Consider the following 22974-nt stretch of genomic DNA (forward strand, 5'->3'; position numbering starts at 1 on the left):
TGGATCTCGTTGACAGTTTCTTCGGGAAGGTTGGTAATACTGGCTTCTATACCCATAGCGAGCTGTGTGAATGGAGGTTTGGATGGTATAATGGTGAATTTCATGCCGTTGGATAAAACATTCAGCTGCTCGTTGGATAGTTGTTTGCTGCTTAGATTCAAGACGAAGGAAGTTGTGTCATTTGAACGTGTGCTCGCCTTTAAGGAGTTAGCTTCTATGCTTAAGTTTATGAATTTGCGCTGTTGGCGTAAACGGTAGGTATCAGAGATCTGATTAGCCCGATGGCAGATGGTATGTATAAGGTTCGTAAATACGATAGGCGAGACCTTACCTTGTAGATGTTGTAACAGTCTGGACTTGTATTGTATTAATTTTGTATTTAATTTGTCAGTTGACAAAGGGACACGCGTCCCGAAAGCTACTGATTTTTTGTTAATATATTTGTATAACTGGTTTATAACTAACTTACGTGTATATTAAGCTTCCATCTTATGGTTTGCCAACTGTTTTTTTGTAATTGGTTATCCAGTTTTCTCTCTGATTGCTCACTGAGTGTGATGGTAGATGGCTCTCTGTCTTCTGACTTCTCCACTATGCTGGTGTCCCCCAAGGTTCAGTTCTTTCCCCCACTCTTTTCCTCTTGTATATTAATAACCTTCTTCCATTGACTGGCAATCCTATCCATAGCTTTGCTGATGATAGCACATTGCATTCCACTTTCCATTTTGAGAAATTGCCCTGCTCTATTAGCTTCAACTAAGTTGAAGCTAAATTTAGTCTTGCCTTATATCTCTCGAAAAGCATTCTTCTGCTCCTATGCTTATCTTTAGTGACACTCCAATTTCTAGACAAGTTGATATATCTCTTTTGGGGATTACCCTGACTTCTAATCTCTCTTGGCACAAGCACATTACAAATATTGCTTCCTCTGCAGCATCTAAAAAACTTGGTTTTCTTTTTCGCTCTCAGCATTACATTTCTTCCAAACAGATGTTCACTGTGTACAAATCGCAAATCCGCCCTACCATGGAATGTTGTTCCCACATCTGGAGCGATGCCCCCAAAACCTCTCTCAGGCTTGTAGATTCCATTCAGAAGAGGGCTGTTAGGTTAATTAATGACTTCTCTCTAACAGAGTCTCTCTCCACTCTCTGTCTCATATACATACTGTTTCTGCTGCATGCCTTTTCTACAGATACTTCCATGGGCACTGTTCTTCTGAATTGGCTTCTATAATTCCCGCTCTCTCTCTCTTTCAAAACAGTCCGAACACATGCTGCCACCAGCCAACATCCATTTACTGTCCAACTTCGAACTCACAGAACTAACTTTTCATCTTCCTCATTTATTCATTCAACTGCCTTTTTCTGGAACAACCTTCCTTCATACGTGTTTCCTGAGAATTACAGTCTACAGAAGTTCAAGTCTAATATCAACAAATATCTTCTTTCGTCTTCTCAACCTTCAACCCAAGCAGTACTAAGTACTCGAGATTCTAATACCTCTCATGTTTGGGGTTTTCATAAAAAAAAAAAAAAAAAAAATGTGAAAAGTTATAAGACAGGGAGCCACCTGCCATTGCTCACAGTGTGTGGACAGAGAGAAAACTGGATACCAGTTGGAAAGAGCAGTCAGCCATCTATAAGATGAGCGCTTGTTTAGAAGACCTTTATGCCAAAATGTGATCAAAAGTTTTAGAGAGGTCAAAAGCAAATACTTGGGTTTCACCAAACTCAAGAGCTGTATGTAGCACAATTTACAGCAGTTATGTTTTTTTGGGAATGTGGAAGAGACAAAACAAAGTTCCAAAAAAGTGATTCACACCAGGGAAAAGTTGTGCTGCAAAATGCAAACAGTTTGAATGTGAAAATTGTTCATACTGCACTCATGCATAAATATGGAATGGAATACATGCATGCTGCAGATGAGGATACCATATTGTTAGGAGCATATTGGCTCACCTTACCAAAGCATGATGGTTGTGAAGCTTTGCTATCGCAATGAAAGCAATGCAACAGCAGCAGCGATTTGGGATTACAGGCATTGCATGCATCAACAAAGGAATCTGGCACCACATGTCAGAAAAATGTTTGATTGATTTGAGAAGTCTAAAAGCAAGGAAGAGAAATGTAAGCCCCTCGACCAAGAACAGGTTGAGGATATTGCTGCTGCAGTTTTGGATTGATCTGTAAACAGTAGTTTATTGACATCAGAAGGCAAAACTAATACATATGTGGCAGCTAATGGTACTTGGTATCCTATATGCTACAGTATGGAAGGTGTGGTTTTTTAAGATAGAAAACCTCCACTGTGACCAACAGTTGCAAATAGGTGGATGCCAAAACAACTGATATTTGCTCTTGAATTTGTTGCAAAAATCTAGATAGGCAACTAGTGGACATAGAACATGCTTTGTGTGAGCCTTATCTCCCCAAAGCACAGAACATGCTATGGGGGAAATAGGGCTCACTTCCACGTGAATACACAAAACTGCAGGATTTCGGCCACAAAGCCATTCTCTCCCCTGCACAGGGAAACCCCTTACATGTACTCAATATCACTGTATGGTATAGTTTCAAGGCTTCCTCCATTGTCCATTCTTTTTTGAAGAATACTTTGCTGTTCAGTTGTGTTTCCACAACTGCAGCAGTGTGGATGCCAGTAAACAAGTTTTATGCAAGATTCCTCTTCATCAGGAGCATCTCTGCATATCGGCCACATAGAACTTCTGCATCATCATTTTACTACTGAAAAGGTAATTACCTACTCATTTCTCACAGTTTCAATCACTAGGTCTCCCTCTTACGTCTTTTGACCCTGGTGCTACCTATCAGACCTGAAGAATAGCATCACATGACATTTTAGAAACATTACCCTTCATTATATTATGTTCTTTGTAAAATAATAAGAGGAGTTTACTTCAATATAGTTCGTAGAACACTTCCGTATGATACTCTCCAGAAATTAAAACGAAAAGTGTTCTACGAACTATATTGAAGTAAACTCCTCTTATTATTTTACAAATATTAATATCAACGTAGAACGTATTAAGTATTACAGCTCTGATTCATACTATTTATATTATGTTCTGCAGGCGACTATGCCATTACTTGGTTTGAGATTTTGTCAGCCCACAATGCTGATGTCATCAAGGCACATGATGAATACTGATTGATGAATGTAATATCACCACTCAGAGTAGGAGGTGATGCACGATGGTCATGTGCTGCTGTCACATCAAGCAATAAAATGGCAACGTTTCACACCAGTTTTAATTTTAATGACATATACTTCATTTTCAATACATTTTCAAAAAATATATTTTTTTATAAAAAAAAAAATTTTTTTTTTCCCCCAAACACAAGAGGTATTAGAACCTATAGTACTTAGTACCGTGCTTGGGTTGGAGGTTGAGAAGATGAAAGAAGATATTTGTTAACATTGGACTTGAACTTCTGTAGACTGTAATTTTCAGGAAATATGTATGAAGGAAGGTTGTACCAGAAAACGGCAGTTTAATGAATAAGCGAGGAAGATGAAAAGTTGGCTCTGTGAGTTTGAAGTTTGACAGTAAATGGATATTGGCTGGTGGTGGCACGTGTTTGGACTGCTTTGAAAGAGAGAGCGGGAATTATAGAAGCCAATTCAGAAGAACAGTGCCCATGGAAGTATCTGTACAAGAGGCATGCAGCAGAAACAGTACGTCTATTAGACAGCGAGTGGAGAGACTTTGTTAGAGATGAATCATTAATTAACCTAACTGCCCTCTTCTGAATGGAATCAAGAAGCCTGAGAGAGGTTTTGGGGGCACCACCCCAGATGTGTGAACAATAATCCATGGCAGGGCGGATTTGCGATTTATATAGAGTGAGCAGATGTTTGGAAGAAAAGTAACGCCGAGAGCGAAAGAGAAAACCAAGTTTTTTAGATGCAGAGGAAGCAATATTTGTAATGTGCTTGTGCCAAGAGAGATTAGAAGTCAGGGTAATCCTCAAAAGAGATATATCATTTTGCCTAGAAATCGGAGTGTCACTAAAGATAAGTATAGTAGCGGAAGAATGCTTTTTGCGAGATATAAGACAAGACTGAGTTTTAGAAGGGTTGAAATCAACTAAGTTGTCTTCACCCCACTGGAGAATTACCTGAAGATTGGTATTTAAGGAATTGGTAGCAGATTTTCGAGAAGTTGAAGCTGATTGAGCAGGGCAAGGTTTCTCAAAATGGAAAGTGGAATGCAATGTGCTATCATCGGCAAAACTATGGATAGGATTTCCAGTCAATGGAAGAAGGTCATTAATATACAAGAGGAAAAGAGTGGGGGAAAGAACTGAACCTTCGGGGACACTGGCATTAGTGGAGAAGTTAGAAGACAGAGACCCATCTACCATCACCCTCAGTGAGCGATCAGAGAGAAAACTGGATAACCAATTACTAAAACAGTTGGCAAACCATAAGATGGAAGCTTGTTTAGAAGACACTTATGCCAAACATGATCAAAAGCCTTTGAGATGTCAAGAGCAACTACATGTGTTTTACCGAACCTTTCCATTGAATTAGTCCATAAAGGGGTAACATAAGCCAGAATATCACCAGTGGATCGGCACTAACGGAATCCATACTGGTGATCGTTGATCAGACTGAAGGTTTCTAGGTAGTTTACGATTTGGCGGTTAATTTATTTCGCCATTACTTTAGAGAGAGTAGAAGTAATTGGATGGTAGGGATTTGTCACCCTTTTTAGGAACTGGCTGGATATGAGCAAATTTCAAAGCAGAAGGAAAAACACCTTTGGAATAAGAAAGTGAAAAAAGGCCGCAAAGAAAAGGAGTAAGTTCAGGAGCATAAGTTTTGAGAACAAGTGGAGAAATACCATTGGGTCCTGGAGCTTTCTTAGCATCAAGATTCGTCAAAATCCTTCTGACATCCTTTTGACGGAAGACCACAAGAGGCATTGAATGGAGCGTGTTGGGAATGGTGGGAGGTGTTTTACCAAGATCATTAATACATGAGTTGGAAGAAAAATGGGATGTAAGAAGGTCAGCTTTATCCTTGGCTGAAGTGACAACAGGACCATCTAGTTTGGAAAGAGGTGGGAGCAGAGATGGGCAAAAGTTGCGGCCAGAATACTCGGGTACCATTAGAGCAAGGACCAAGTTTTCTACTCTTAGCCTGTTCAAACTCTAGTTTGGACTGATTAATAACTGCTTTACAATTGTTGCGAGCTTTGGTGTAGGCAGAAAATGAAACTGAAGAATTAGAAACAAGCCAATTACGATATGCAATATACTTCTCTTGAACAGCCTTAGCACATTTATTGGAAAACCAAGGTTTAGATAAAGGACAAGATTTTAAAGTGGAGTGTCTGATAAAGGATTCCATTCCTGCAAGAATAATTTCACTGACACGATCTGAGCAAACGCTGACATCAGAAGTTTTGAAATGGTAATCCGACCAAGGAAAAGAAGAAAAGAAATCTCGCAGGTCATCCCATTTTGCATTCTAGTAATGCCAAACAACACGAGGTTGGGAATAGGCATGAGATAAAGGCTCCATTGGAGAAGAGACAATCACTAAGTTGTGATCTGAAGTGCCTAAAGGACCTCTCACTTCGACCGTGTACTTAGAAGGGTTGTTTGTAAGAAAAAGATCAAGCGTCATGGCTGTATGATTAGGATTGTCTGGTATTCTTCTAGGTAAATGAACAATCTGTGCAAGGTCATTAGTAATTGCAAAAGCCTCAGCATCTCGACTAGCTTGGTCAGTGTGACTAGAAAACGGAAGCCAGCTGGAGTTGTGAACATTAAAATCACCAAGGAAAATTACCTCACTGTTAGGAAAGTTGAACTGGAGAAAGTCAAGTTGCAAAGAGAGGAAGTCAAAGAGCTCCAAGTGATTAGTGGAGTTGGGAGAATGGTAGAGACAACAGATGAATTTGACACAATGAGGTAGAGAGATTTTAAGCCAGAGAAGATCAAGGAGAGGAGATTCCAAATTGCCAAGTCTCTGACAGGGAATAACAGAACGGACATATGCACAAGTACCACCTTTGAGGCGAAAGGAATCGTACAACGAATAATTTGGGCATCTGAGATGAGCAGTAGTTGAACCAACCGATAACTGAGATTCTGTCAGAAAAAGTACATGGGGGTTGGCAGACTGCAAATGGAAATGGACATCGTTGAGATCACGTATATTTATGAAACGAATTAGGAAGTGCTTGGGAGGTTTAGATTTTTTCGTAGATAAGCTTGCTCTATTAGTTTGACAATTTATGGTGTATTCAATAGTAAGGAAAAGTGGGTGGGACATGCTGTATGAAGTAATGAAATTTTTGGATATGGGTTACACATGGTAAGAATATACCCAGATCCTTGACATAACGTGGCCTCGACAATGCTCCTCGCATACACACTACTTGGACTCTCTCCAATCACTATCTGGCAGGATTATACACTAGCTGATCCAGAAGCCTCCTAGAGAGTTATCAATAGGTTTGGTCCAGTGTATACTAACTAGCAGTCAGCCTGCGAACACCGTTTTAGAGCTGTACCCTCGAAATGTAAGGAAAGTTGGATCTTGCCACGATGTTCATCATAACCTCAAAGGTCATCAATCATACTGCATGATGGAAGAGATAGGGGTGGCTTGACCGGAACTTATCTCTGGAGACTAAACATGGGTTCCACCACTTGAAGCCTCCAATAAGCAAAGTGGTGGTATTGCACTGGTTGATGAGAGTCATCTACCACCTAGTACTGCCTGGTAACATAGAGGGACGACATTCCTCCATGTGGTGTGGGCACCACACACCTCGACCCCTGCTTACATTGTTCACACCTGGGTGGTCACCCACCATATACTTGTGCATGGAGGTGATACCCAGGATTACTAACAGTCCCACCATCATGCAAGCAGAGGATTTGTCTGTCATAGACCGTCCGGAGTTCGCCGAAATTGGGTCCACTTGACTTGAGTGTCACCTGAATATCAGTTCCATCAGCGTTTTAGACTCCCAGGTAGCAAGCACAGCTTGTTTGGCATATCTGAGAGAATGTCTGCGACAACCTCAAGGACCAAGCAAAATTTTTCCCCAGGTGGTGATTTCTCAAACAAATTTTGTTGTTTCATAATTCTCATCTGCATCCTCCAGAGAACCTACTTGCATCTCCTTCATTAGATTGCATTCCATGCCTCTTAATAAGGATACTTTTTTACCACATGGTATTTTTATTTTTAATTCTGCACAAACACAGACTATTTGCTAGAAAGCCTTATAGATTAACTCAAGACTTGAGGGATTCTGCAAGGAGGAATTTATCAGGCTAGCCTGCTTTGTTAGGTAAATTGGAACCTATTTGAGTTATGGAATACCTTTCAACAAAGAGGGTACAATTTCCTAATGTCAGTGAGCAGGACTTAAGCGTTCATGGAAACTGCTGGTTAGGATAACAGGTTTAATAAATCATGACTAGTCAAGCTAATAGAACAAACTTATCTGCAAAAAGATATAAAATTGACCCCAGGGGCTCACATCTGGTGAGTATGGGCTTGGCACACCCAGGGTCTTGAGCTGGATGTCATCGTTCTTCTGTTTCTTGGTGATTCCTTTCTACTTCTCTCTCTCAGAGTAACTCGGGAATGTTTTTTTTTTTGGCTGGTGCAGCATAAGCCTCAGGCTTCCTTGCACCATATGGTTAATAATAATAATAATAATAATAATAATAACTTCCCAAACATTTCCTCATTTCACAAATATATGTGGTTTCAGTTCCAATCTCAATGATGTCCATTTCCACTTACTTTTTCTGACAGAATCTCAATTATTGGTTGATTCAACCACTGTTCATCTCATGGTTCTAATGATAATTAAAAGGAATTGTACAGCAAATAATTATTTGCTGTACAATTCCTTTTAATGTTCACAACTCCAGCTGGCTTTCTTTTCTAGTCACATGGACCCAGTTGGTCATGAAGCCAAGGCTTTTGCAATTACTAATGACTGTGCACAGATTGTTCATTTACCTTCCGGAATACTAGACAGTTGTAATGAAATCTCTTGATCTTTTTCTCACGAACAGCCCTTCCAATTATGTGGTTTGGATAAATAGTCCTCTAGGCATTAAATTACATCACAACTTGGTGAGGCGCCTCCGTGGGCAGGAGCAGCAGTGCATAGCACACGTTTCTTGATTAGATTGGGGTTTGAGCCCGTGACCACCAAATATGGAGGATGCGGAAAGGTCAGGGAATGACCATCGCATATCCTCAGAGCAATATGGCCTTAGTTGCTAATGCTCCTAAAAACCAACAACAATAATAACTTGGTGATGGTCTCTTCTCCAGTGGAGCCTTTCTTTCATGACCATTCTTGGCCTCTTGTTTGGCATTACACTGATAAAAATTGGGATGATCTGTTAGATTTCTTTTTCCTAGTGAGATTACTATTTTAAATCTTGTGATATCAATGTTTGCTCAGATTGTGCCAGTGAAATTATTCTTGTAGGGATAAAATCCTTCATTCCACACTCCATCTTAAAACCTTTTCCTTTATCTGAACCTTGGTTTTCCCAAGGCCATTCAAGATAAGAATATTGTATATCACAATTGACTTGCATCCAAATCTCCAGGTTAATTTTCTACCTACACCAATGCTCACAACAATTGTAAAGCAGTAATTAAGCAGTCCAAACTAGATTTTGAACAGGCTAAGAAAACATGCTTCCTGTCCAAATGGTAGTTCAGCATTCTGGTCTCTTGCCAATGCTATTGGCTGCAACTTTGCCTATCTTTACTACACCTTTATTAAAAGCCAATGGTTCTGTTGCCACCTTTGTTAAAGATAAAGCCAACCCACTAGCTTCCTACTTTTCTTCTAACTCTTGTATTTATGATCTTGGTAAACCACTCCTATCATTCCCATTCATTGTCTTCTGTGGTCTTCTGTCAAAAGGATGTCAAAGAATTTTGAACATTCTTGATGCCAAGAAAGCATCAGGTCCTGATGGTACTTTTCCACTTGTTCTCAAAATTTGTGCTTTTGAACTTATTCCTGTTCTGTGTTGCCTTTTTACACTTTCTTATTCCACTGGTGTTTTTCCTTCGGTTTGGAAATTTTCTCACATCAGCCAGTTCCTAAAAAGGGTGACAAATCCCTCCCATTCAATTATATTGTCCCATTGCACTTACTTCTACTCTTTCTAAAGTAATAGAGAAATCCATTAACTGCAAACTCCTAAAGTAGCTAGAAACTTTCCATCTGATCAATGATCATCAGTATGGATTCCTTCAGTGTCAAACTACTAGTGATATGTTACCGTATGTTACCCATCTGTGGAAGAGTTTGGTGAAAGGCAGTTACTGTTTCATTTCAAAAGCTTTTGATTGTTTGGCATAAAGGTCTTCTAAATAAGCTTTCATCTTATGGTCTACCAACTGTTTATTTGTAATTCGATATCCAGTTTTCTCTCTTACCCTTACTGCAGGTGGTAGTGGTGGTGGTAGATGACACTATCTTTTAAGTTTCCACTAACTAGTGTTCCCTGAGGTTCAGTTCTTTTTCCCATTCTTTTTCTCTTCTATATTAAGGTACTCTTTTCCTCTTGTATCTTAATGTACAAGAGGAAAAGAGTGGGAGAAACCTTCCATTTGTTGGAAATCCCATCCATAATTTTACTGTGATAACACATTGTATTTCACCTTCCAGTTTGAGAAACCTTGCCTGCACAAATAGCTTAACTTCTTGAATATCCACTACCTATTCCTTAATTGGCTATATCCAGGTAATTCTCCAGTTGAGCAAAGATAATTTAGTTAATTTCAATCCTTTTAAAACTCAGCCCTGTCTTATATCTCGTAAAAAGAATTCTGCTCCTATGTTTATCTTCGACAACACTCAGACTTATAGACAGGATCGCTTATTTCTAAGGGATTACTCTGACTAGAACATCAAATATTGCTTCCTTTACATCTAATAAACTGGGTTTTCTCTTTGTTTTTCAGAATTACTTTTTTCACAAATAGCTGCTCACTCTGTACAGATCACAAAATCGCCTACCATGAAATATTGTTCCTACATCTGGGATCTTGTCCCCAAAACCACTGGCATCTAGATTCCATTCAAAAGAGAGAAGCTAGGTTAATTAATGACCCATATCTTATAAAGTCGCTACATTCTCTGTTCTCATAGATGTTCTGTATCTACTGTATGCCTTTTCTACAGATACTTCCAGCACTGTTCGTCTGATTTGGCTTCTATAATTCTCTCTCTCTCTCTCTCTCTCTCTCTCTCTCTCTCTCTCTCTCTTCCAAACCTGTCTGAACATGTACCACAACCACTCAGCATCCGTTTTCTCTCCAATTTCAAACTTGCAGAATTGATTTTTCTTCTTTTTCATTTATCCCGTCATCTTTCATTTTTTGGAACAACCTCCCTTCATATGTATTTCCTGAAAATTACAATTTACAAAAATTGATGTCTAATGTCAACTTCTTTTTATCTTCTTCAACCAAAATTATCTTCTTTCAACCTTGAACCCACATGTTGTTGTTGTTATTTGGTTTTTAGGAGCATTAGCAACTAAGGCCATATTGCTCCGGGGATATGTGGTGGTCATTCTCTGACCTTTCTGCATCCTCCGTATTTGGTGGTCGCAGGCTCGAACCCCGATCTAATCAAGAAGGGTGTGCTACGCACTGCTGCTCCTGCCCACCTGGCTACGGAGACACCCTTGAATCCGCATACGTGATACTAAGTACTATAAATCCTAATACTGTTCATGTTTGGGGGTTTCATAAAAAAAAAAAAAAAGTAAGGCGATTTACACCAATGAGCCAAAACATTATGACCGGCAAGTCATTATGCAAATCGAAGCAATTGCAGGTGAACTATGGCACGTGCGCAGGTCAGGACACAGTATAAAAAACACCCGATACTGAGCTCCGTTAATCAGTGTTACTCTTGTTCTTCAGATGGGAAAGGCAGCGGACTTAAGCGAGTTTGACAAAGGCCAAATTGTAATGGCCAGGCGACTGGGTCAGAGCATATCCGAAACGGCATGGCTGGTGGGGTGCTCAGCTGTGGTTAGTACCTACCAAAAGTGGTCCGAGGAGAGGAAACCCATGAACCACCGGCGAGGTGTTGGACGATTACGGCTCATTGATGCTCGAGGTGAGCAAAGGCTCTCCTGGATGTTACGTGGCAACAGAAGGGAGACTGTTGCACAACTCGCCAGTAATTGGAATCCCGGTGATGGGACTAATGTGTCACAACACACAGTACATCGAACCCTGCTGAAAATGGGGCTGCGTAACGGCAGGCCACTCCGAGTGCCTGTGCTAACCATGGTTCACCAGCGACAGCGTCTACAATGGGCACGTGAACATTGAAACTGGAACAAGGTCATCTGGTCCAGTGAATCATGTTTGCTATTCCACCATGTGGACGGCCAGGTATGTGTGCATAGTTTACCTGGGGAAGTGATGGTGCCTGGATGCACCGTGGGACGAAAACAAGCCAGTGGCAGCAGTGTCATGTTTTGGATGATGTTCTGCTGAGATACCCTGGGTCCAGTCATCTATGTGCCGGGCACTTTGACGTCTACCACCTACCAAAGCACCATTCCTGACCAGGTACACCTTTTCATGGCAACGGTCTCCCACTCTGGCGGTGCTGTCTTACAGCAGGATAATGCACCATGCCACACTGCCTGGATTGTTCTAGACTGGTTCGCAGAACATGAGGAAGACTTGTAGGTTTGCCCTGGCCTCCCAGTTTGCCAGATATCAATCGCATCGAGCATCTCTGGTTTGTTTTGGAACAGCAACTCCAATCTGTGGCATCTCAACCACGAACCTTATAGGAGTTAAAGGATATGCTGGTTACGTGTTGGTACCAGATACCACAAGACTCGTTAAGAAATCTTGTATCCGTGCCTTTGGTACTAGCTGTTGTGGCTGCACGTGGAGGACCAACATCATATTAGGTAGGTGGTCATAATGTTTTGGCTCATCAGTGTACTTCAAATAAGGCAAAATGTGGTTAAGGAAAATATTTTCTTACTCATCTTTCTCAAAATTAATCCCAAGGGATTGAGTACACTTGTTACTAACTTTGGAAAGACTTGTTCTGCCTTCCATCTCCGTAGCCAGGTGGGCAGGAGCAGCAGTGCATAGCACACGCTTCTTGATTAGACTGGGGTTTGAGCCTGTGACCACCAAATACGGAGGATGCGGAAAGGGCAGAGAATGACCACCACATATCCCCGGAGCAGTATGGCCTTAGTTGCTAATGCTCCTAAAAAAAAAAAAAAAAAAAAAAACCAAACCAAACTTGTTCTGCCTTCATATTTGTGATTGTCATAAACACTATCAAAACAGAATTCTTTCACTCTCAATTTCAATATCAAATCCCAGTAATAATTCTGTTTAGGAAACCAGGTTTACTATCAGTTTTTTGAATAAAATCTTTGCAAGCATCCAATTGTCAGAGTTTTTCCTCATTACACAAACAGTGTGGAACAAATTTGTGCAGATTTCTTTTTACCGAGTCTTCAGTAATTATGGGCTGTATAGATTCCTTATTCACATTTAACTCACTTTTCCTTCTTAATGTTAATTTGTGGTCACTTGCTGGTAAACCACACACTTTGTCCACCAGTTGAAGTGCAGATCGTTTTTGGTCATCTACTTCCGAGGGTCGTCTGCTACATCCTCTGCCCTCTCTAAAATGCTTAAACCTATGAAAATGTTTGTTTTCAGGATATAGCCTCATCCCCATAAGCTGTTCATAACATTTTATGTTTTTGATGTGTACTTTTACCCATCTTTACACAAAACTTGGTGTTGGTTCATTGTTCCATTCTTTGGTATCTAATGGGGATGCTAGAGTCACAATGTGCAAAGAATGATCCTACAAAAAACAACTTAAAGCCAACTGGTTTTGGTTGGTGGGACTGCCAAGGTCACACTTCACACTACTTAAGAGATGGTCCATCTCTTAGATTGATACTTGCATTTTAATATATACTGTATATATATATATATATATATATATAGGTGTGTATATATATACAGTTGATTCTGGTTATTTGGGACACATCGGGACTAGTGCATTTTGGCCCGATTAAGTGGCTGCCCCAGTTATGCGAAGTTTCACGTAAATAGTTAAAAATACAGCTTTACAATTGATTGTCAGTACGATCAAATCACATTATGATGGACTCACCATAGTAAAGTACCATTCACTATACGATATGTAGTAAGCACCGGTCATTGTGATCACATTTGTGAATTAAAGTTTAATTCTATTAAACAGCGATTCTAATTAGCAAAAAAAAATAGGAGGAATATTGTCCACAGGTTATAAAAGTAAAGATATACTTATTGAATACATATTTAGACTTTATTACGTTACCAATTAAAAAATTAAGTGATACATGAAAATCGGAAGACTATTTTCCGGTTAGCAAAATAAAAATAAATTTACGCTTACATGCATAGCTTAATTAATATGTACTGTAATATGTACATACTAACTAGTTGACATTTCTGTTCACTGACATTTGTGGGTGGGGATTAAAATTTAAAAAAGTAAAAAAGATAAGCAATCAGTAAAAAAGAACACGGCACACACACACAAATCGCAAGTAACACGATACTCGCAAGTGAGAACTGAGTAACAAGTTAAGAAGTGTAAAAAATAGGAATGAAGAGCAGATTCTGAAAATTAATTTTTTTATATGATTGAAGCACTAACAGAAAAGCCCAATAAACAGGGGATTGCTAATTGTTTTATGGTTGTGACCTCCAGAAATCCGACTGAACCACGTGGTATGGTCGGAGACAATCGTAGGGTAATCTCAGGTGCTGTGGTCTCCTGCCACAATTAAACAGCATGTTATCCCAATTAAGCAAAGTAAACCCTGGCTATTTTCTCGATTGGGTTCTGTTCTTTAAGATTTGTCCAAAATAAACAACTGCCCCGATTAACTGGTGGCCCAAGTAACCAGAATCCACTGTATGTATATATACACCGGGTGGTTACAAAATAAGTTTCCCTTTTCAGGAGCGCTGCGAAAATTGATGGATATGTCATTTAAGGTATGGGGAAGCGATTTGTAGAAGGAAAAAAATTAGTTCCGATTTCTGCCACCAGGGGAAAACGGCGCTGGACATATGCAAAAGTTGTCATTTACTTCAAGACATGCTGCTTGTGCAAATGACATCCTGCTAAATAAAAGGCAGAAAGGCCACTGTCAATAACCATTATGGCTCTTACAAAAAAAGAAATGTGCTCTTTTAGTAAAACTGTTCTACCAGAATAATAGTAATGCTATTGCAGCACTATGTGAATATCGGAAACTTAAAGGTTTGCGTAAATGACCTCTGATGTCGGTGGGGCTTCAAAAACTAATAAAGAAATTTGAAGCGACCGCCCATTGATTTAGGTGTAATTCCAGGCAGGGGACGACCACATATCGGAACAGAGGTAGTGCATGAAATAGCAGTTGCAATGGTCAGAATGCGAAACACTACCAGTCAGTAGCGCCAGAGGTATGTCAAGAGACTTGAACCTTCCTTGGTCTACTGTACGTAAAGTGCTAAGAATAATTTTATGCTGGTTCCCGTACAAGATTCACGTGCAAGAACTGAAGTCTTGTGATCAGCACCAACAAATAGATTTGCTCTACGATTTCTGGCTCGTATGGAACTTGATAAGTAGGCTCGAATGATATGATTTGGTCTGATGAGGCACATTTCGTTCTTCATGGGACTGTAAATACACAATACTGCCGAATATGGGGAACTTCTCGTCCATCTGCTGTGCATGAAAGACCACTACAAAGTCTATACGTTGCAGTATGGTGTGGATTCACAGACCATTTTTCTTTGAAGTGTCTACACCTCATGGCCCTGTAAGGTGTATGGTAACTAATGCATGGTACTGCACTCTTCTAAGAGATCACATTATTCCCCCTTTGCAAGAAAAGGAAAGTAGTATTCTTGCAAGATGGTGCCTCTCTCCACTTTGGTCGACAAGTGAAAGAACTGCTCCGTCAACATTCGGATATGATCGCATCACATCATTTCTAGAGACTTTCTACAGTTCTGACAAGCCCAATCACCAGATCTCAATCCCTGCGATTTCTGGCTATGGAGATACCTGAAAAACAGAGTTTACTGTGGTGGCATACAGACGCTTGTCGATTTGAAAGCCAACATCCCCAATGAGATGCTACGTGAAACTGTCACATGCAGTTCTCCGTTTTCAGAATGTCATCTCAAGTGAAGGAAAGCACATAGAACAATATCTGTAAATTTCTAAGCTCTGATATTAAAATCTAATCCTAAGTATTCCTCTCATGTTTGCAGTGCCAATTTCTCCCATGGTGGTAGAAATTTGAACTATTTTTTTTTTTTTTCTTCTACAAATCGCTGTTTTGTTTTGTAGTGTTTAAGTATATATATATAGTCAAACTTCCCTATAACGAATTCGATAAATCCAGCGGAAAAATTCGTTATAGAGAAATTTCGTTATACAGAGAATATCTTTTTTATTAGAAATTGTTATTTAATTAGAAAATGAAAATGAATCTACATTTATTTTTAATGTATTTTATTTCAAAAACACTTATTTAAATTACGTTTACACAATTTTCGGCAGTATCACAAATTAAAAAAATCTGTAATTTTCATTTGCACAGTACAATTAAAAAATGTCCAATTCTCAAAGAAAACCTCACATTTGTTCAGAGCATTAAAAACATTATCAGGAACATTTTCACAAAACTGTAGACACATACGAACCATTTTAAAAGCGTGAATCATTTTTTCGCGAGTCGGCTTTTCTACGGGTTGTTCTGATGCATCTTCAGCGTCATCGTTAATTTTTTCGTGATCATGGTCGCGTCTAACCCTGTTCAGCAGTATTTCATCTTCATTTGGATGCTCTGTTGTAGTCAGATCTTGATCTACATAAACATAACTATCCAGTGTTATTTCATTTTCGATGTTTCCGGACGATTCTAATAATGTCCAAAGGTTTTTCAGTTGTGAAAGGGGCAATTCATCTTGTTCGACTTCTGTATTCAATGCAAATCCCGCTTTCGAAAAACAATTTTGAATAGTGTATTCAGTGACATCGTTTGTCCAAACTTTTGCCAGTTCAGAGATGCAATCTCTAAGGTTAATTGTAACCTCCAAGTTTCTATTTTCTGATAACACATTGACAATTTTCATTATTATTCTCTTTCGATAATGAAATTATTAAATTTTTAATAATGCCCTGGTCCATTGACTGGAGTTTTGACGTCACGTTTGGTGGTAAAAACAACAACTTCACACTTTTAAGTTTGGCAGAAATACTGGCAGGATGTGCTGGACAGTTGTCAGTTACCAACACGATTTTCTTTTTCTTTTGTTATAAGCTTGTCTAGTTTTAATATCCAGTCTTCAGAGGTATCACTTGTCATCCATGTTTTTTTATTAAAGGTGTAGTCAACTTCCAAAGATTTTATGCCTCTAAAACATCGTGGGTTTTTTGATTTTCCGATGACTAAAAGTCTTAATTTTTCACTTCCTGTCATATTTGCTCCAACTAGCACAGTGATTCTTTCTTTGCTTTGTTTTCTGCCAAAGCATTTATCATCCTTAAAAGTAAGTGTTCTATTCGGTAAACATTTAAAGAATAAACCCATTTTGTCAGCATTAAAAACATCCTTAGGTTCATATTCTTCCAAAATCTTCTTTAAGGTATTGTTTCTCCAACTGTTGCAATCTTCTTTGCTTACATTAACACTTTCTCCACAAATAACCTTTTCCACAATTCTGTGGTGCTTCTTAAATTTATCTAGCCACCCAGTGTTCGCATTAAATTCTGTATGTCCAAGGGACTGTGCAAATTTCAGAGCTTGTTGCTTAATTATTGGACCCTATATTGGTATATTCTTTTCACGTATCATTTGCACCCATTTTAGAACAGCTTTATCAACATTTTCGTATATACACAACTTATATAGTATCGGTGTAAATACACCATAGTTAACCCATATATTTGAACTACGTATGTAGCGTAGAGGGCATCTCAATTGTATCTCATAATGTGGTTATATATATACAACAACTTAATACACAACTTAATTCGCTTATTGTCTGCTCCTCCTTCAATTGTATTTAAAATTGACTCTCGATTTTTTAAAATCGTAGATAAGCTGCTTGCAGGTAAGCCATATTTCTCCACAACATCTTATTTCTTAAAACCCTGGTCAATATCATGAAGAATCTTTACTTTACCATTAATACTTAAACACTTTCTCTTCGACATTGTTTCCGCAACTTTAAAAATTACTGCAGCTCTTGCTGATACATACACCGCAAACTTCACTGTGCTGGCCATATAGTGAATTGTTAGTACCGCCTACTCAATGATGTTCGCTTGCTAATTAAACAGTATCATGTGACCTTTCCTATCAGTCACTTTGAAGAAATATATGACTTTGTGAATTTCTTTATTCTGCTTTCATTCATATATACACACGAAAGAAAATTTATGGTTAATGTATGCTGTATGTTACTTTTAAGGGAAAAAAAAAAAATACAAGAGCATATAACCTATGTGATTGATGACAAATTGTTCTAAAAGAACGAAATAAAAAAAAAATAAAAAATTCATGAAAACCATCTACTGGAAGTCCAGTTAGATGAGAACGGACATATCATATATGATATGTCCGTTCACAGGAAGGTCACATGGTACGGTTGAGGTGAGAAGCAAATGTCACTCAGTAGGCATTACTAAAATCTGGCTATGGTAGCATTCTATGTATTGCAGCTGCAGCACGCTAAAGGTTTACCGCAGCGAATTTTGTTTTCCCCTTAGCCAACATCAATTTACAAATCTACCCTATTTATTGTAAAGTTTATGACCACTTTTAAGAAAACCCATTTGGTTTTATAACTGTAATAAAAATGAAACAAAGACCCTCCTACGGGCGTCAATGGCCACAAGTATTCACTAAAAGGATGATTAATTCCAGATGCTAATGCACAATTCGGAGGGAAGGGGGCCATATATTTGAGCAGCTGTTTAGCAGTAAATGCTTGAAAATCTTCAAAAATGCTTTTACTAATTTTTTTAAAAATTCGTTATAGAGAGACTAACACTTCGCTATATGGGGTTAATTTTACATGTAATTTTGTTTCAAGGTGCAATGTTTTGCGAAAAAATTCGTTAAATAGAGAAGTTCCACTATATATATATATATATATATATACAGTGGAATTATCTGTTTTATATATATATATATATATATATATATATAACAGATAATTCATATAAAAATAATACATAAGCCAGTAGCATGGCAAAACTGTAGAGCAAAAGTTAACATAAAAATTAAATCAACAGGGAGGGGAAAGTAAAGGTAACAAGACTGAAACTGTGGCCGAATAGTCCCCAAATAATTTAGAGTTCAATTAAATCCAAATTATATAATTGGATTTAATTATATAATTTAATTAAATCGAAATTAGCGGTACCGCCCTTGTAAGGTACCAGTTCCGAGAGACGTGAAATATCACCAAAAAGGGACTAAAACGAACTACTAAAAGAAAACAAAGTAACAAAATAATAGACTGACCATTATGCCCCATATCAACAGAGGACCACGAGGCCAATAATGGTCATGGAATCGCTGCATTTCAATCGCTAGACCAATCATCACAAAGGAGAACAGATCCGTTGGAAGTCTTAAATTTTCTTGATATTGACAAATTTTTCCTCCATTGGGAGTCATTATTACAGGCAGGCAGGCAGACAGATAGATAGATAGACAAATGTGGTGAAGAAATTGGGTGCTTTATGCATATATACAGTAATACCCCGAAGTTACGCGATAGGTGGGTCCGACGAAAGTTGCGTAAGTCGAATTCGCGTAAGTCGGGGTACAACTTTGCATATAAATACATATAAATTTTGCTTAATTGGGACCAAGGACTAACAAAAACACTAGTTTAGAAGAAAAATATTAATAAAATTGCAGTTATTTATACATATTAATACAAAATATGTATTAAAAAAACAAATGACTTACGTTAAAAAGTTATTTCGATGTCGATGGCTTCATAAAATCTAACAAATTCGTCTGACGACACAGCGCATTCTTTTTTTCACGCAGAATTTCTTCGTAGCAAGCTAATAATTTTTTTATTCCTTGCTTTGTAGCTATAACGCGTTCTTCGTTGGAGTCTGTTTTCTAAAATTTTTAAGCCCTTTACAATTGAGACCTTTTCAATTTTCAACCTGTCAAGTTTGCAATTGTCATGTGCTTTTCGCCGTTGCTTCATTTAGGCCTGTAGCACGTGCAATATCACATGGTCTTTCATTTCGCTCAAAGCGTTTCACAATTTCATATTTTTTCTCTATCGACAGAGGCGGACTGGCCATAAGCCTTACCGGGGAAACCCCGGTGGGCCAGTGTGATTTTGGCCATAAACCGTAGTATGAGGCCACTACAAATTTTCCCGGGTAAGAAGTTTTGACCAGTCCGCCTCTGTTTATCGATAATTGCTTTTCTTTTTCTCTCTGAATCTGCAGTGTCTTCACCAGGACGCTTCCTTTTCACACCTTTTAATTAAGTATTTTACTCATTTTTAGGGAATAAAGCACAATTACAAAACGAGGAGGCACGCTTGATACGCATAAACAAAGCTGCATGCATGCATGTAGCAACTGAATAAACAACACCATAAAGGCAGAGATACACTATTAACACCTCACATTTCTAGGGGTTACTACCATAAAACAATAAAAATCCAGTTGCGTTTCTGCTAGTGAAATCTGTTATAAACTGGTAGTAAACTCGATCTAATTGCATTTGCGATTATACCGATAGCTGGAATTATGTTGGTTTTTACGTTATTATGGTGAAATGTGTTTCCCCTTCACTGATATAAAAAAACATAAAAGCAGCAAAGTTGAATTTTGTTCATCTTTCGCTCTCATTCTCCGCCGTCGCACCGTATATCGATAACATATGAAAAACGACCTTGAAGATAGTGGGCGGCAGCGTTGCCAAACGAAAAAATCAAGAACCGCGTAACTCCGAGTTCGCGTAAGTCGGGGTAGCGTAAGTCGGGGTATTACTGTACTAAAAAAAAGGAATAAAATTATGGTGAGTGTATACTCTTAAAGTGGCAGAGATATCGATGTTTTACTTTCCTGAAGACAATCATTGTCAAACTCTTTAAAGCATCTAAATAGACACGAAAGGAATGCTTCAAAAATGATGAAATACATGCTTTTTACACACCTGGGTTCTTAAATCAGCCACTCTCCATCTTCTAAATATCAGGTGTCATGATCTCAGTCCCTGGACTGGCACTCTGTGATCTCAGAGACTGATATGCTAATTAATAAATAATACAATAAAATTCAACTAATGTCCGAATGTGAGCAGATGCAGGACTGCCTTGCAGACAAGGTGATTATATGCTAATGACATCAAGTTGGGAATAGTTTTTTAAAGGACTTTTAAAATTTTTCTTAAACTGTTTTGATGACTTGTGCAGTTGTAAAAATTCTTTCAAGTTAAAGTGGCAGGTATATTACAGAGTTGCATTTTTTAAACAAATTAACAAAACATTTTTTTAACACATTCTTAGTGATTCTGAGAAGTATCATTAAGAATACAGTTCATCCACATCTCTTTAGGGATATCTGTATTAGGCAAGTGAGCTTAGGTAGAAAGGTAATAATAAGTTAATTAAGAGAATTAACTTTGTTGAGTATTGGTAATCCTCACTAGAGGATTATCAGTTCTAAACAAAACACTGCTGTATACTGAATTTTTTATTCAAATTTTTATTTTTTATAGAGGAAAACATGGAGCGAGACCGTTTTCTGAACCCTGAACAAGCTAAAGAATATGGTCTTATTGATGTTGTTTTAGCTCATCCTCCTACCATAAGTGATTATGAAGAGATCAGAAAATCAAGTTCTATATAGTTTTTTTAAATAATGCTTCTTTTCAGCATTTTTTGAAAAATACAGTCACATGATAGAAATTTTTTTTATATGTACTAACATTTCCTATTTAATATATATTAAACTTGTGTTAAAGTGGAAAGAGTGCTTTTGTGTTTTAAATGACTATTTCCGTGATTTTTCCCTCAATAAACTTTCAGATATACTAAAGCATTTCATTGCAGTTTTGCTGGAATCATGGTTTTATGTACTCTTTAAAGCAATGATTTTGACTCTGGATAGGGATTTACTGTTTACTCAAATAATATATTTATAATTCAGGTTTATTTATAAATTAAAATAAATAAAATATTAATATAAATACATTATTCACTGTGAAACAGTGTCATGGTACTATTTTGAAAAAAAAAAAAAAAAGCTATTTTTTTTACCATCAAACATATAATAAATAAAACTTGGTGAGGAATTGAATTAACCATGTTAAACCTGTGGTTAACATATGGTTAGTTCAATTAAACTGTTGAAGATAAAAATGTGATTTTCTGTACCTTCCTGAATATAGACAAATTTTTGCTTGGTATAGGTTTCTTTTTTTTTTTTTTTGTTTGTTTTCTCAAAGTTGTAGCATGAGAGTGGCCCAAGCGAAGTAGGGAAAATTCTCCCAACTGATCTAACAATTATCGGTTTTCACGGTCATAAATTGCCATATTTTTGAAAGGTTCGTCTATTATTTTTGAATAAACACAAAGGGAATGTTCATTCAGGATATGGAGTTAGCAACATGCATAATATTCAAATTTTGTGTGCTTTGTGGCATGCTAAATATGAAATTTTGAAATATTTGAAAATGTAAGTGAATAATAGTGTCTAATTACATATATGAAAAAGGCTCTTTAAGCATGGGTGATGCATCTCAATCGTTTCTATTACCCGGTTAATGCATGCATCGTTTTATTATATCTCATGCATTATATGCATGCATCGTTTTATTATATCTCATGCATTATATGCATGCATCGTTTTATTATATCTCATATTGTGAATAATTTCATGAGTTGTCTAGGTATTGCACTACTTCAAATAAGTAGAGAAGACTATTGTTACTTATTCTCAGATGGGCACCACCACCCAGACAGCACCGTTACAAACCTGGTTGGCTTCATCATCGGTGGGTGGGCAGGTACCCTGTTGCAATAGTGACAACCCAGTTATGAAGTATAATTATACAATATGAGAGATGCTTGATGGTGTGCATGGTTTAATCTAAATATATTTCTTGACGAAATGTCAAAAAGCATGAAAAAGGCTGTTTAAGCATGGGTAATGCATCTCCATCATTTCTACTACCCAGGTAGTACGCATGCATCATTTTATTATCATCATTTCTACTATTGGGTAGTAAAACGATGGAGATGCATTACCCATGGTAATTACATCTTTAAGTAAATCCCACATCAGTACACTGTGATCACTGCCACCTAGTCGTTCCTTTATCTGTAAATTCTTAATGCATGAATAATCACTGCTGATAATCAGATCAAGAGTGTTACTCCCTCTTGTTGCCTCTCTAACATTCTGCTATAGAAAACAATCATCCAATAAATCCACAAAAGTCTTGCTAGTGTGCGAATGACCAACCCACAAGTTCCAGTTTATATCTGGGAAGTTAAAATCCCCCATTATAAAACATTCTGATTTACTGGCCCACTATTTCTCTTTATAATTGTTCATTGTACTCATCAGAGTCGTTAGGCCTATAACAGACTCCTACCCTCATTTTTGCTTTCCCAGTGCTTATGTCACACCAAACTGACTCAACATTGCACTGTCCATCTATGTTAACTGGATGCACTTCCTTAGGAGCTAAAAGAAAACCCTGGAGGACAACAACAGAGATGGACACATGAAATTCACGAGTTTGTGGGTCGTAAATGGATGGGCATTGCACAAAATAGAAGGAACTGGAAAGTTGCTTGGGAGGCCTTCATCCTGCA

At 37.9% G+C, this 22974-nt stretch overlaps 1 protein-coding gene across 2 annotated transcripts in view; it reads left to right on the plus strand.

The window, feature by feature from the left end:
- ClpP (Caseinolytic protease proteolytic subunit) overlaps window positions 1-21045 on the plus strand; it is a 92740-nt gene extending 71695 nt beyond the window's left edge. For both annotated transcript variants that reach the window (XM_090371740.1, XM_090371741.1), the window contains exon 6: window positions 20871-21045. In XM_090371740.1, coding sequence (XP_090227866.1) covers window positions 20871-21001 — 131 coding nt within the window. In that variant the 3' untranslated portion in view covers window positions 21002-21045. The remainder of the gene's footprint in view (window positions 1-20870) is intronic.
- Window positions 21046-22974: the final 1929 nt, after the last annotated feature.

The sequence above is a fragment of the Mastigoproctus giganteus genome, chromosome 4, assembly GCF_048544385.1.
Source record: "Mastigoproctus giganteus isolate SK-2022 chromosome 4, ASM4854438v1, whole genome shotgun sequence".
Taxonomy (NCBI): domain Eukaryota; kingdom Metazoa; phylum Arthropoda; class Arachnida; order Uropygi; family Thelyphonidae; genus Mastigoproctus; species Mastigoproctus giganteus.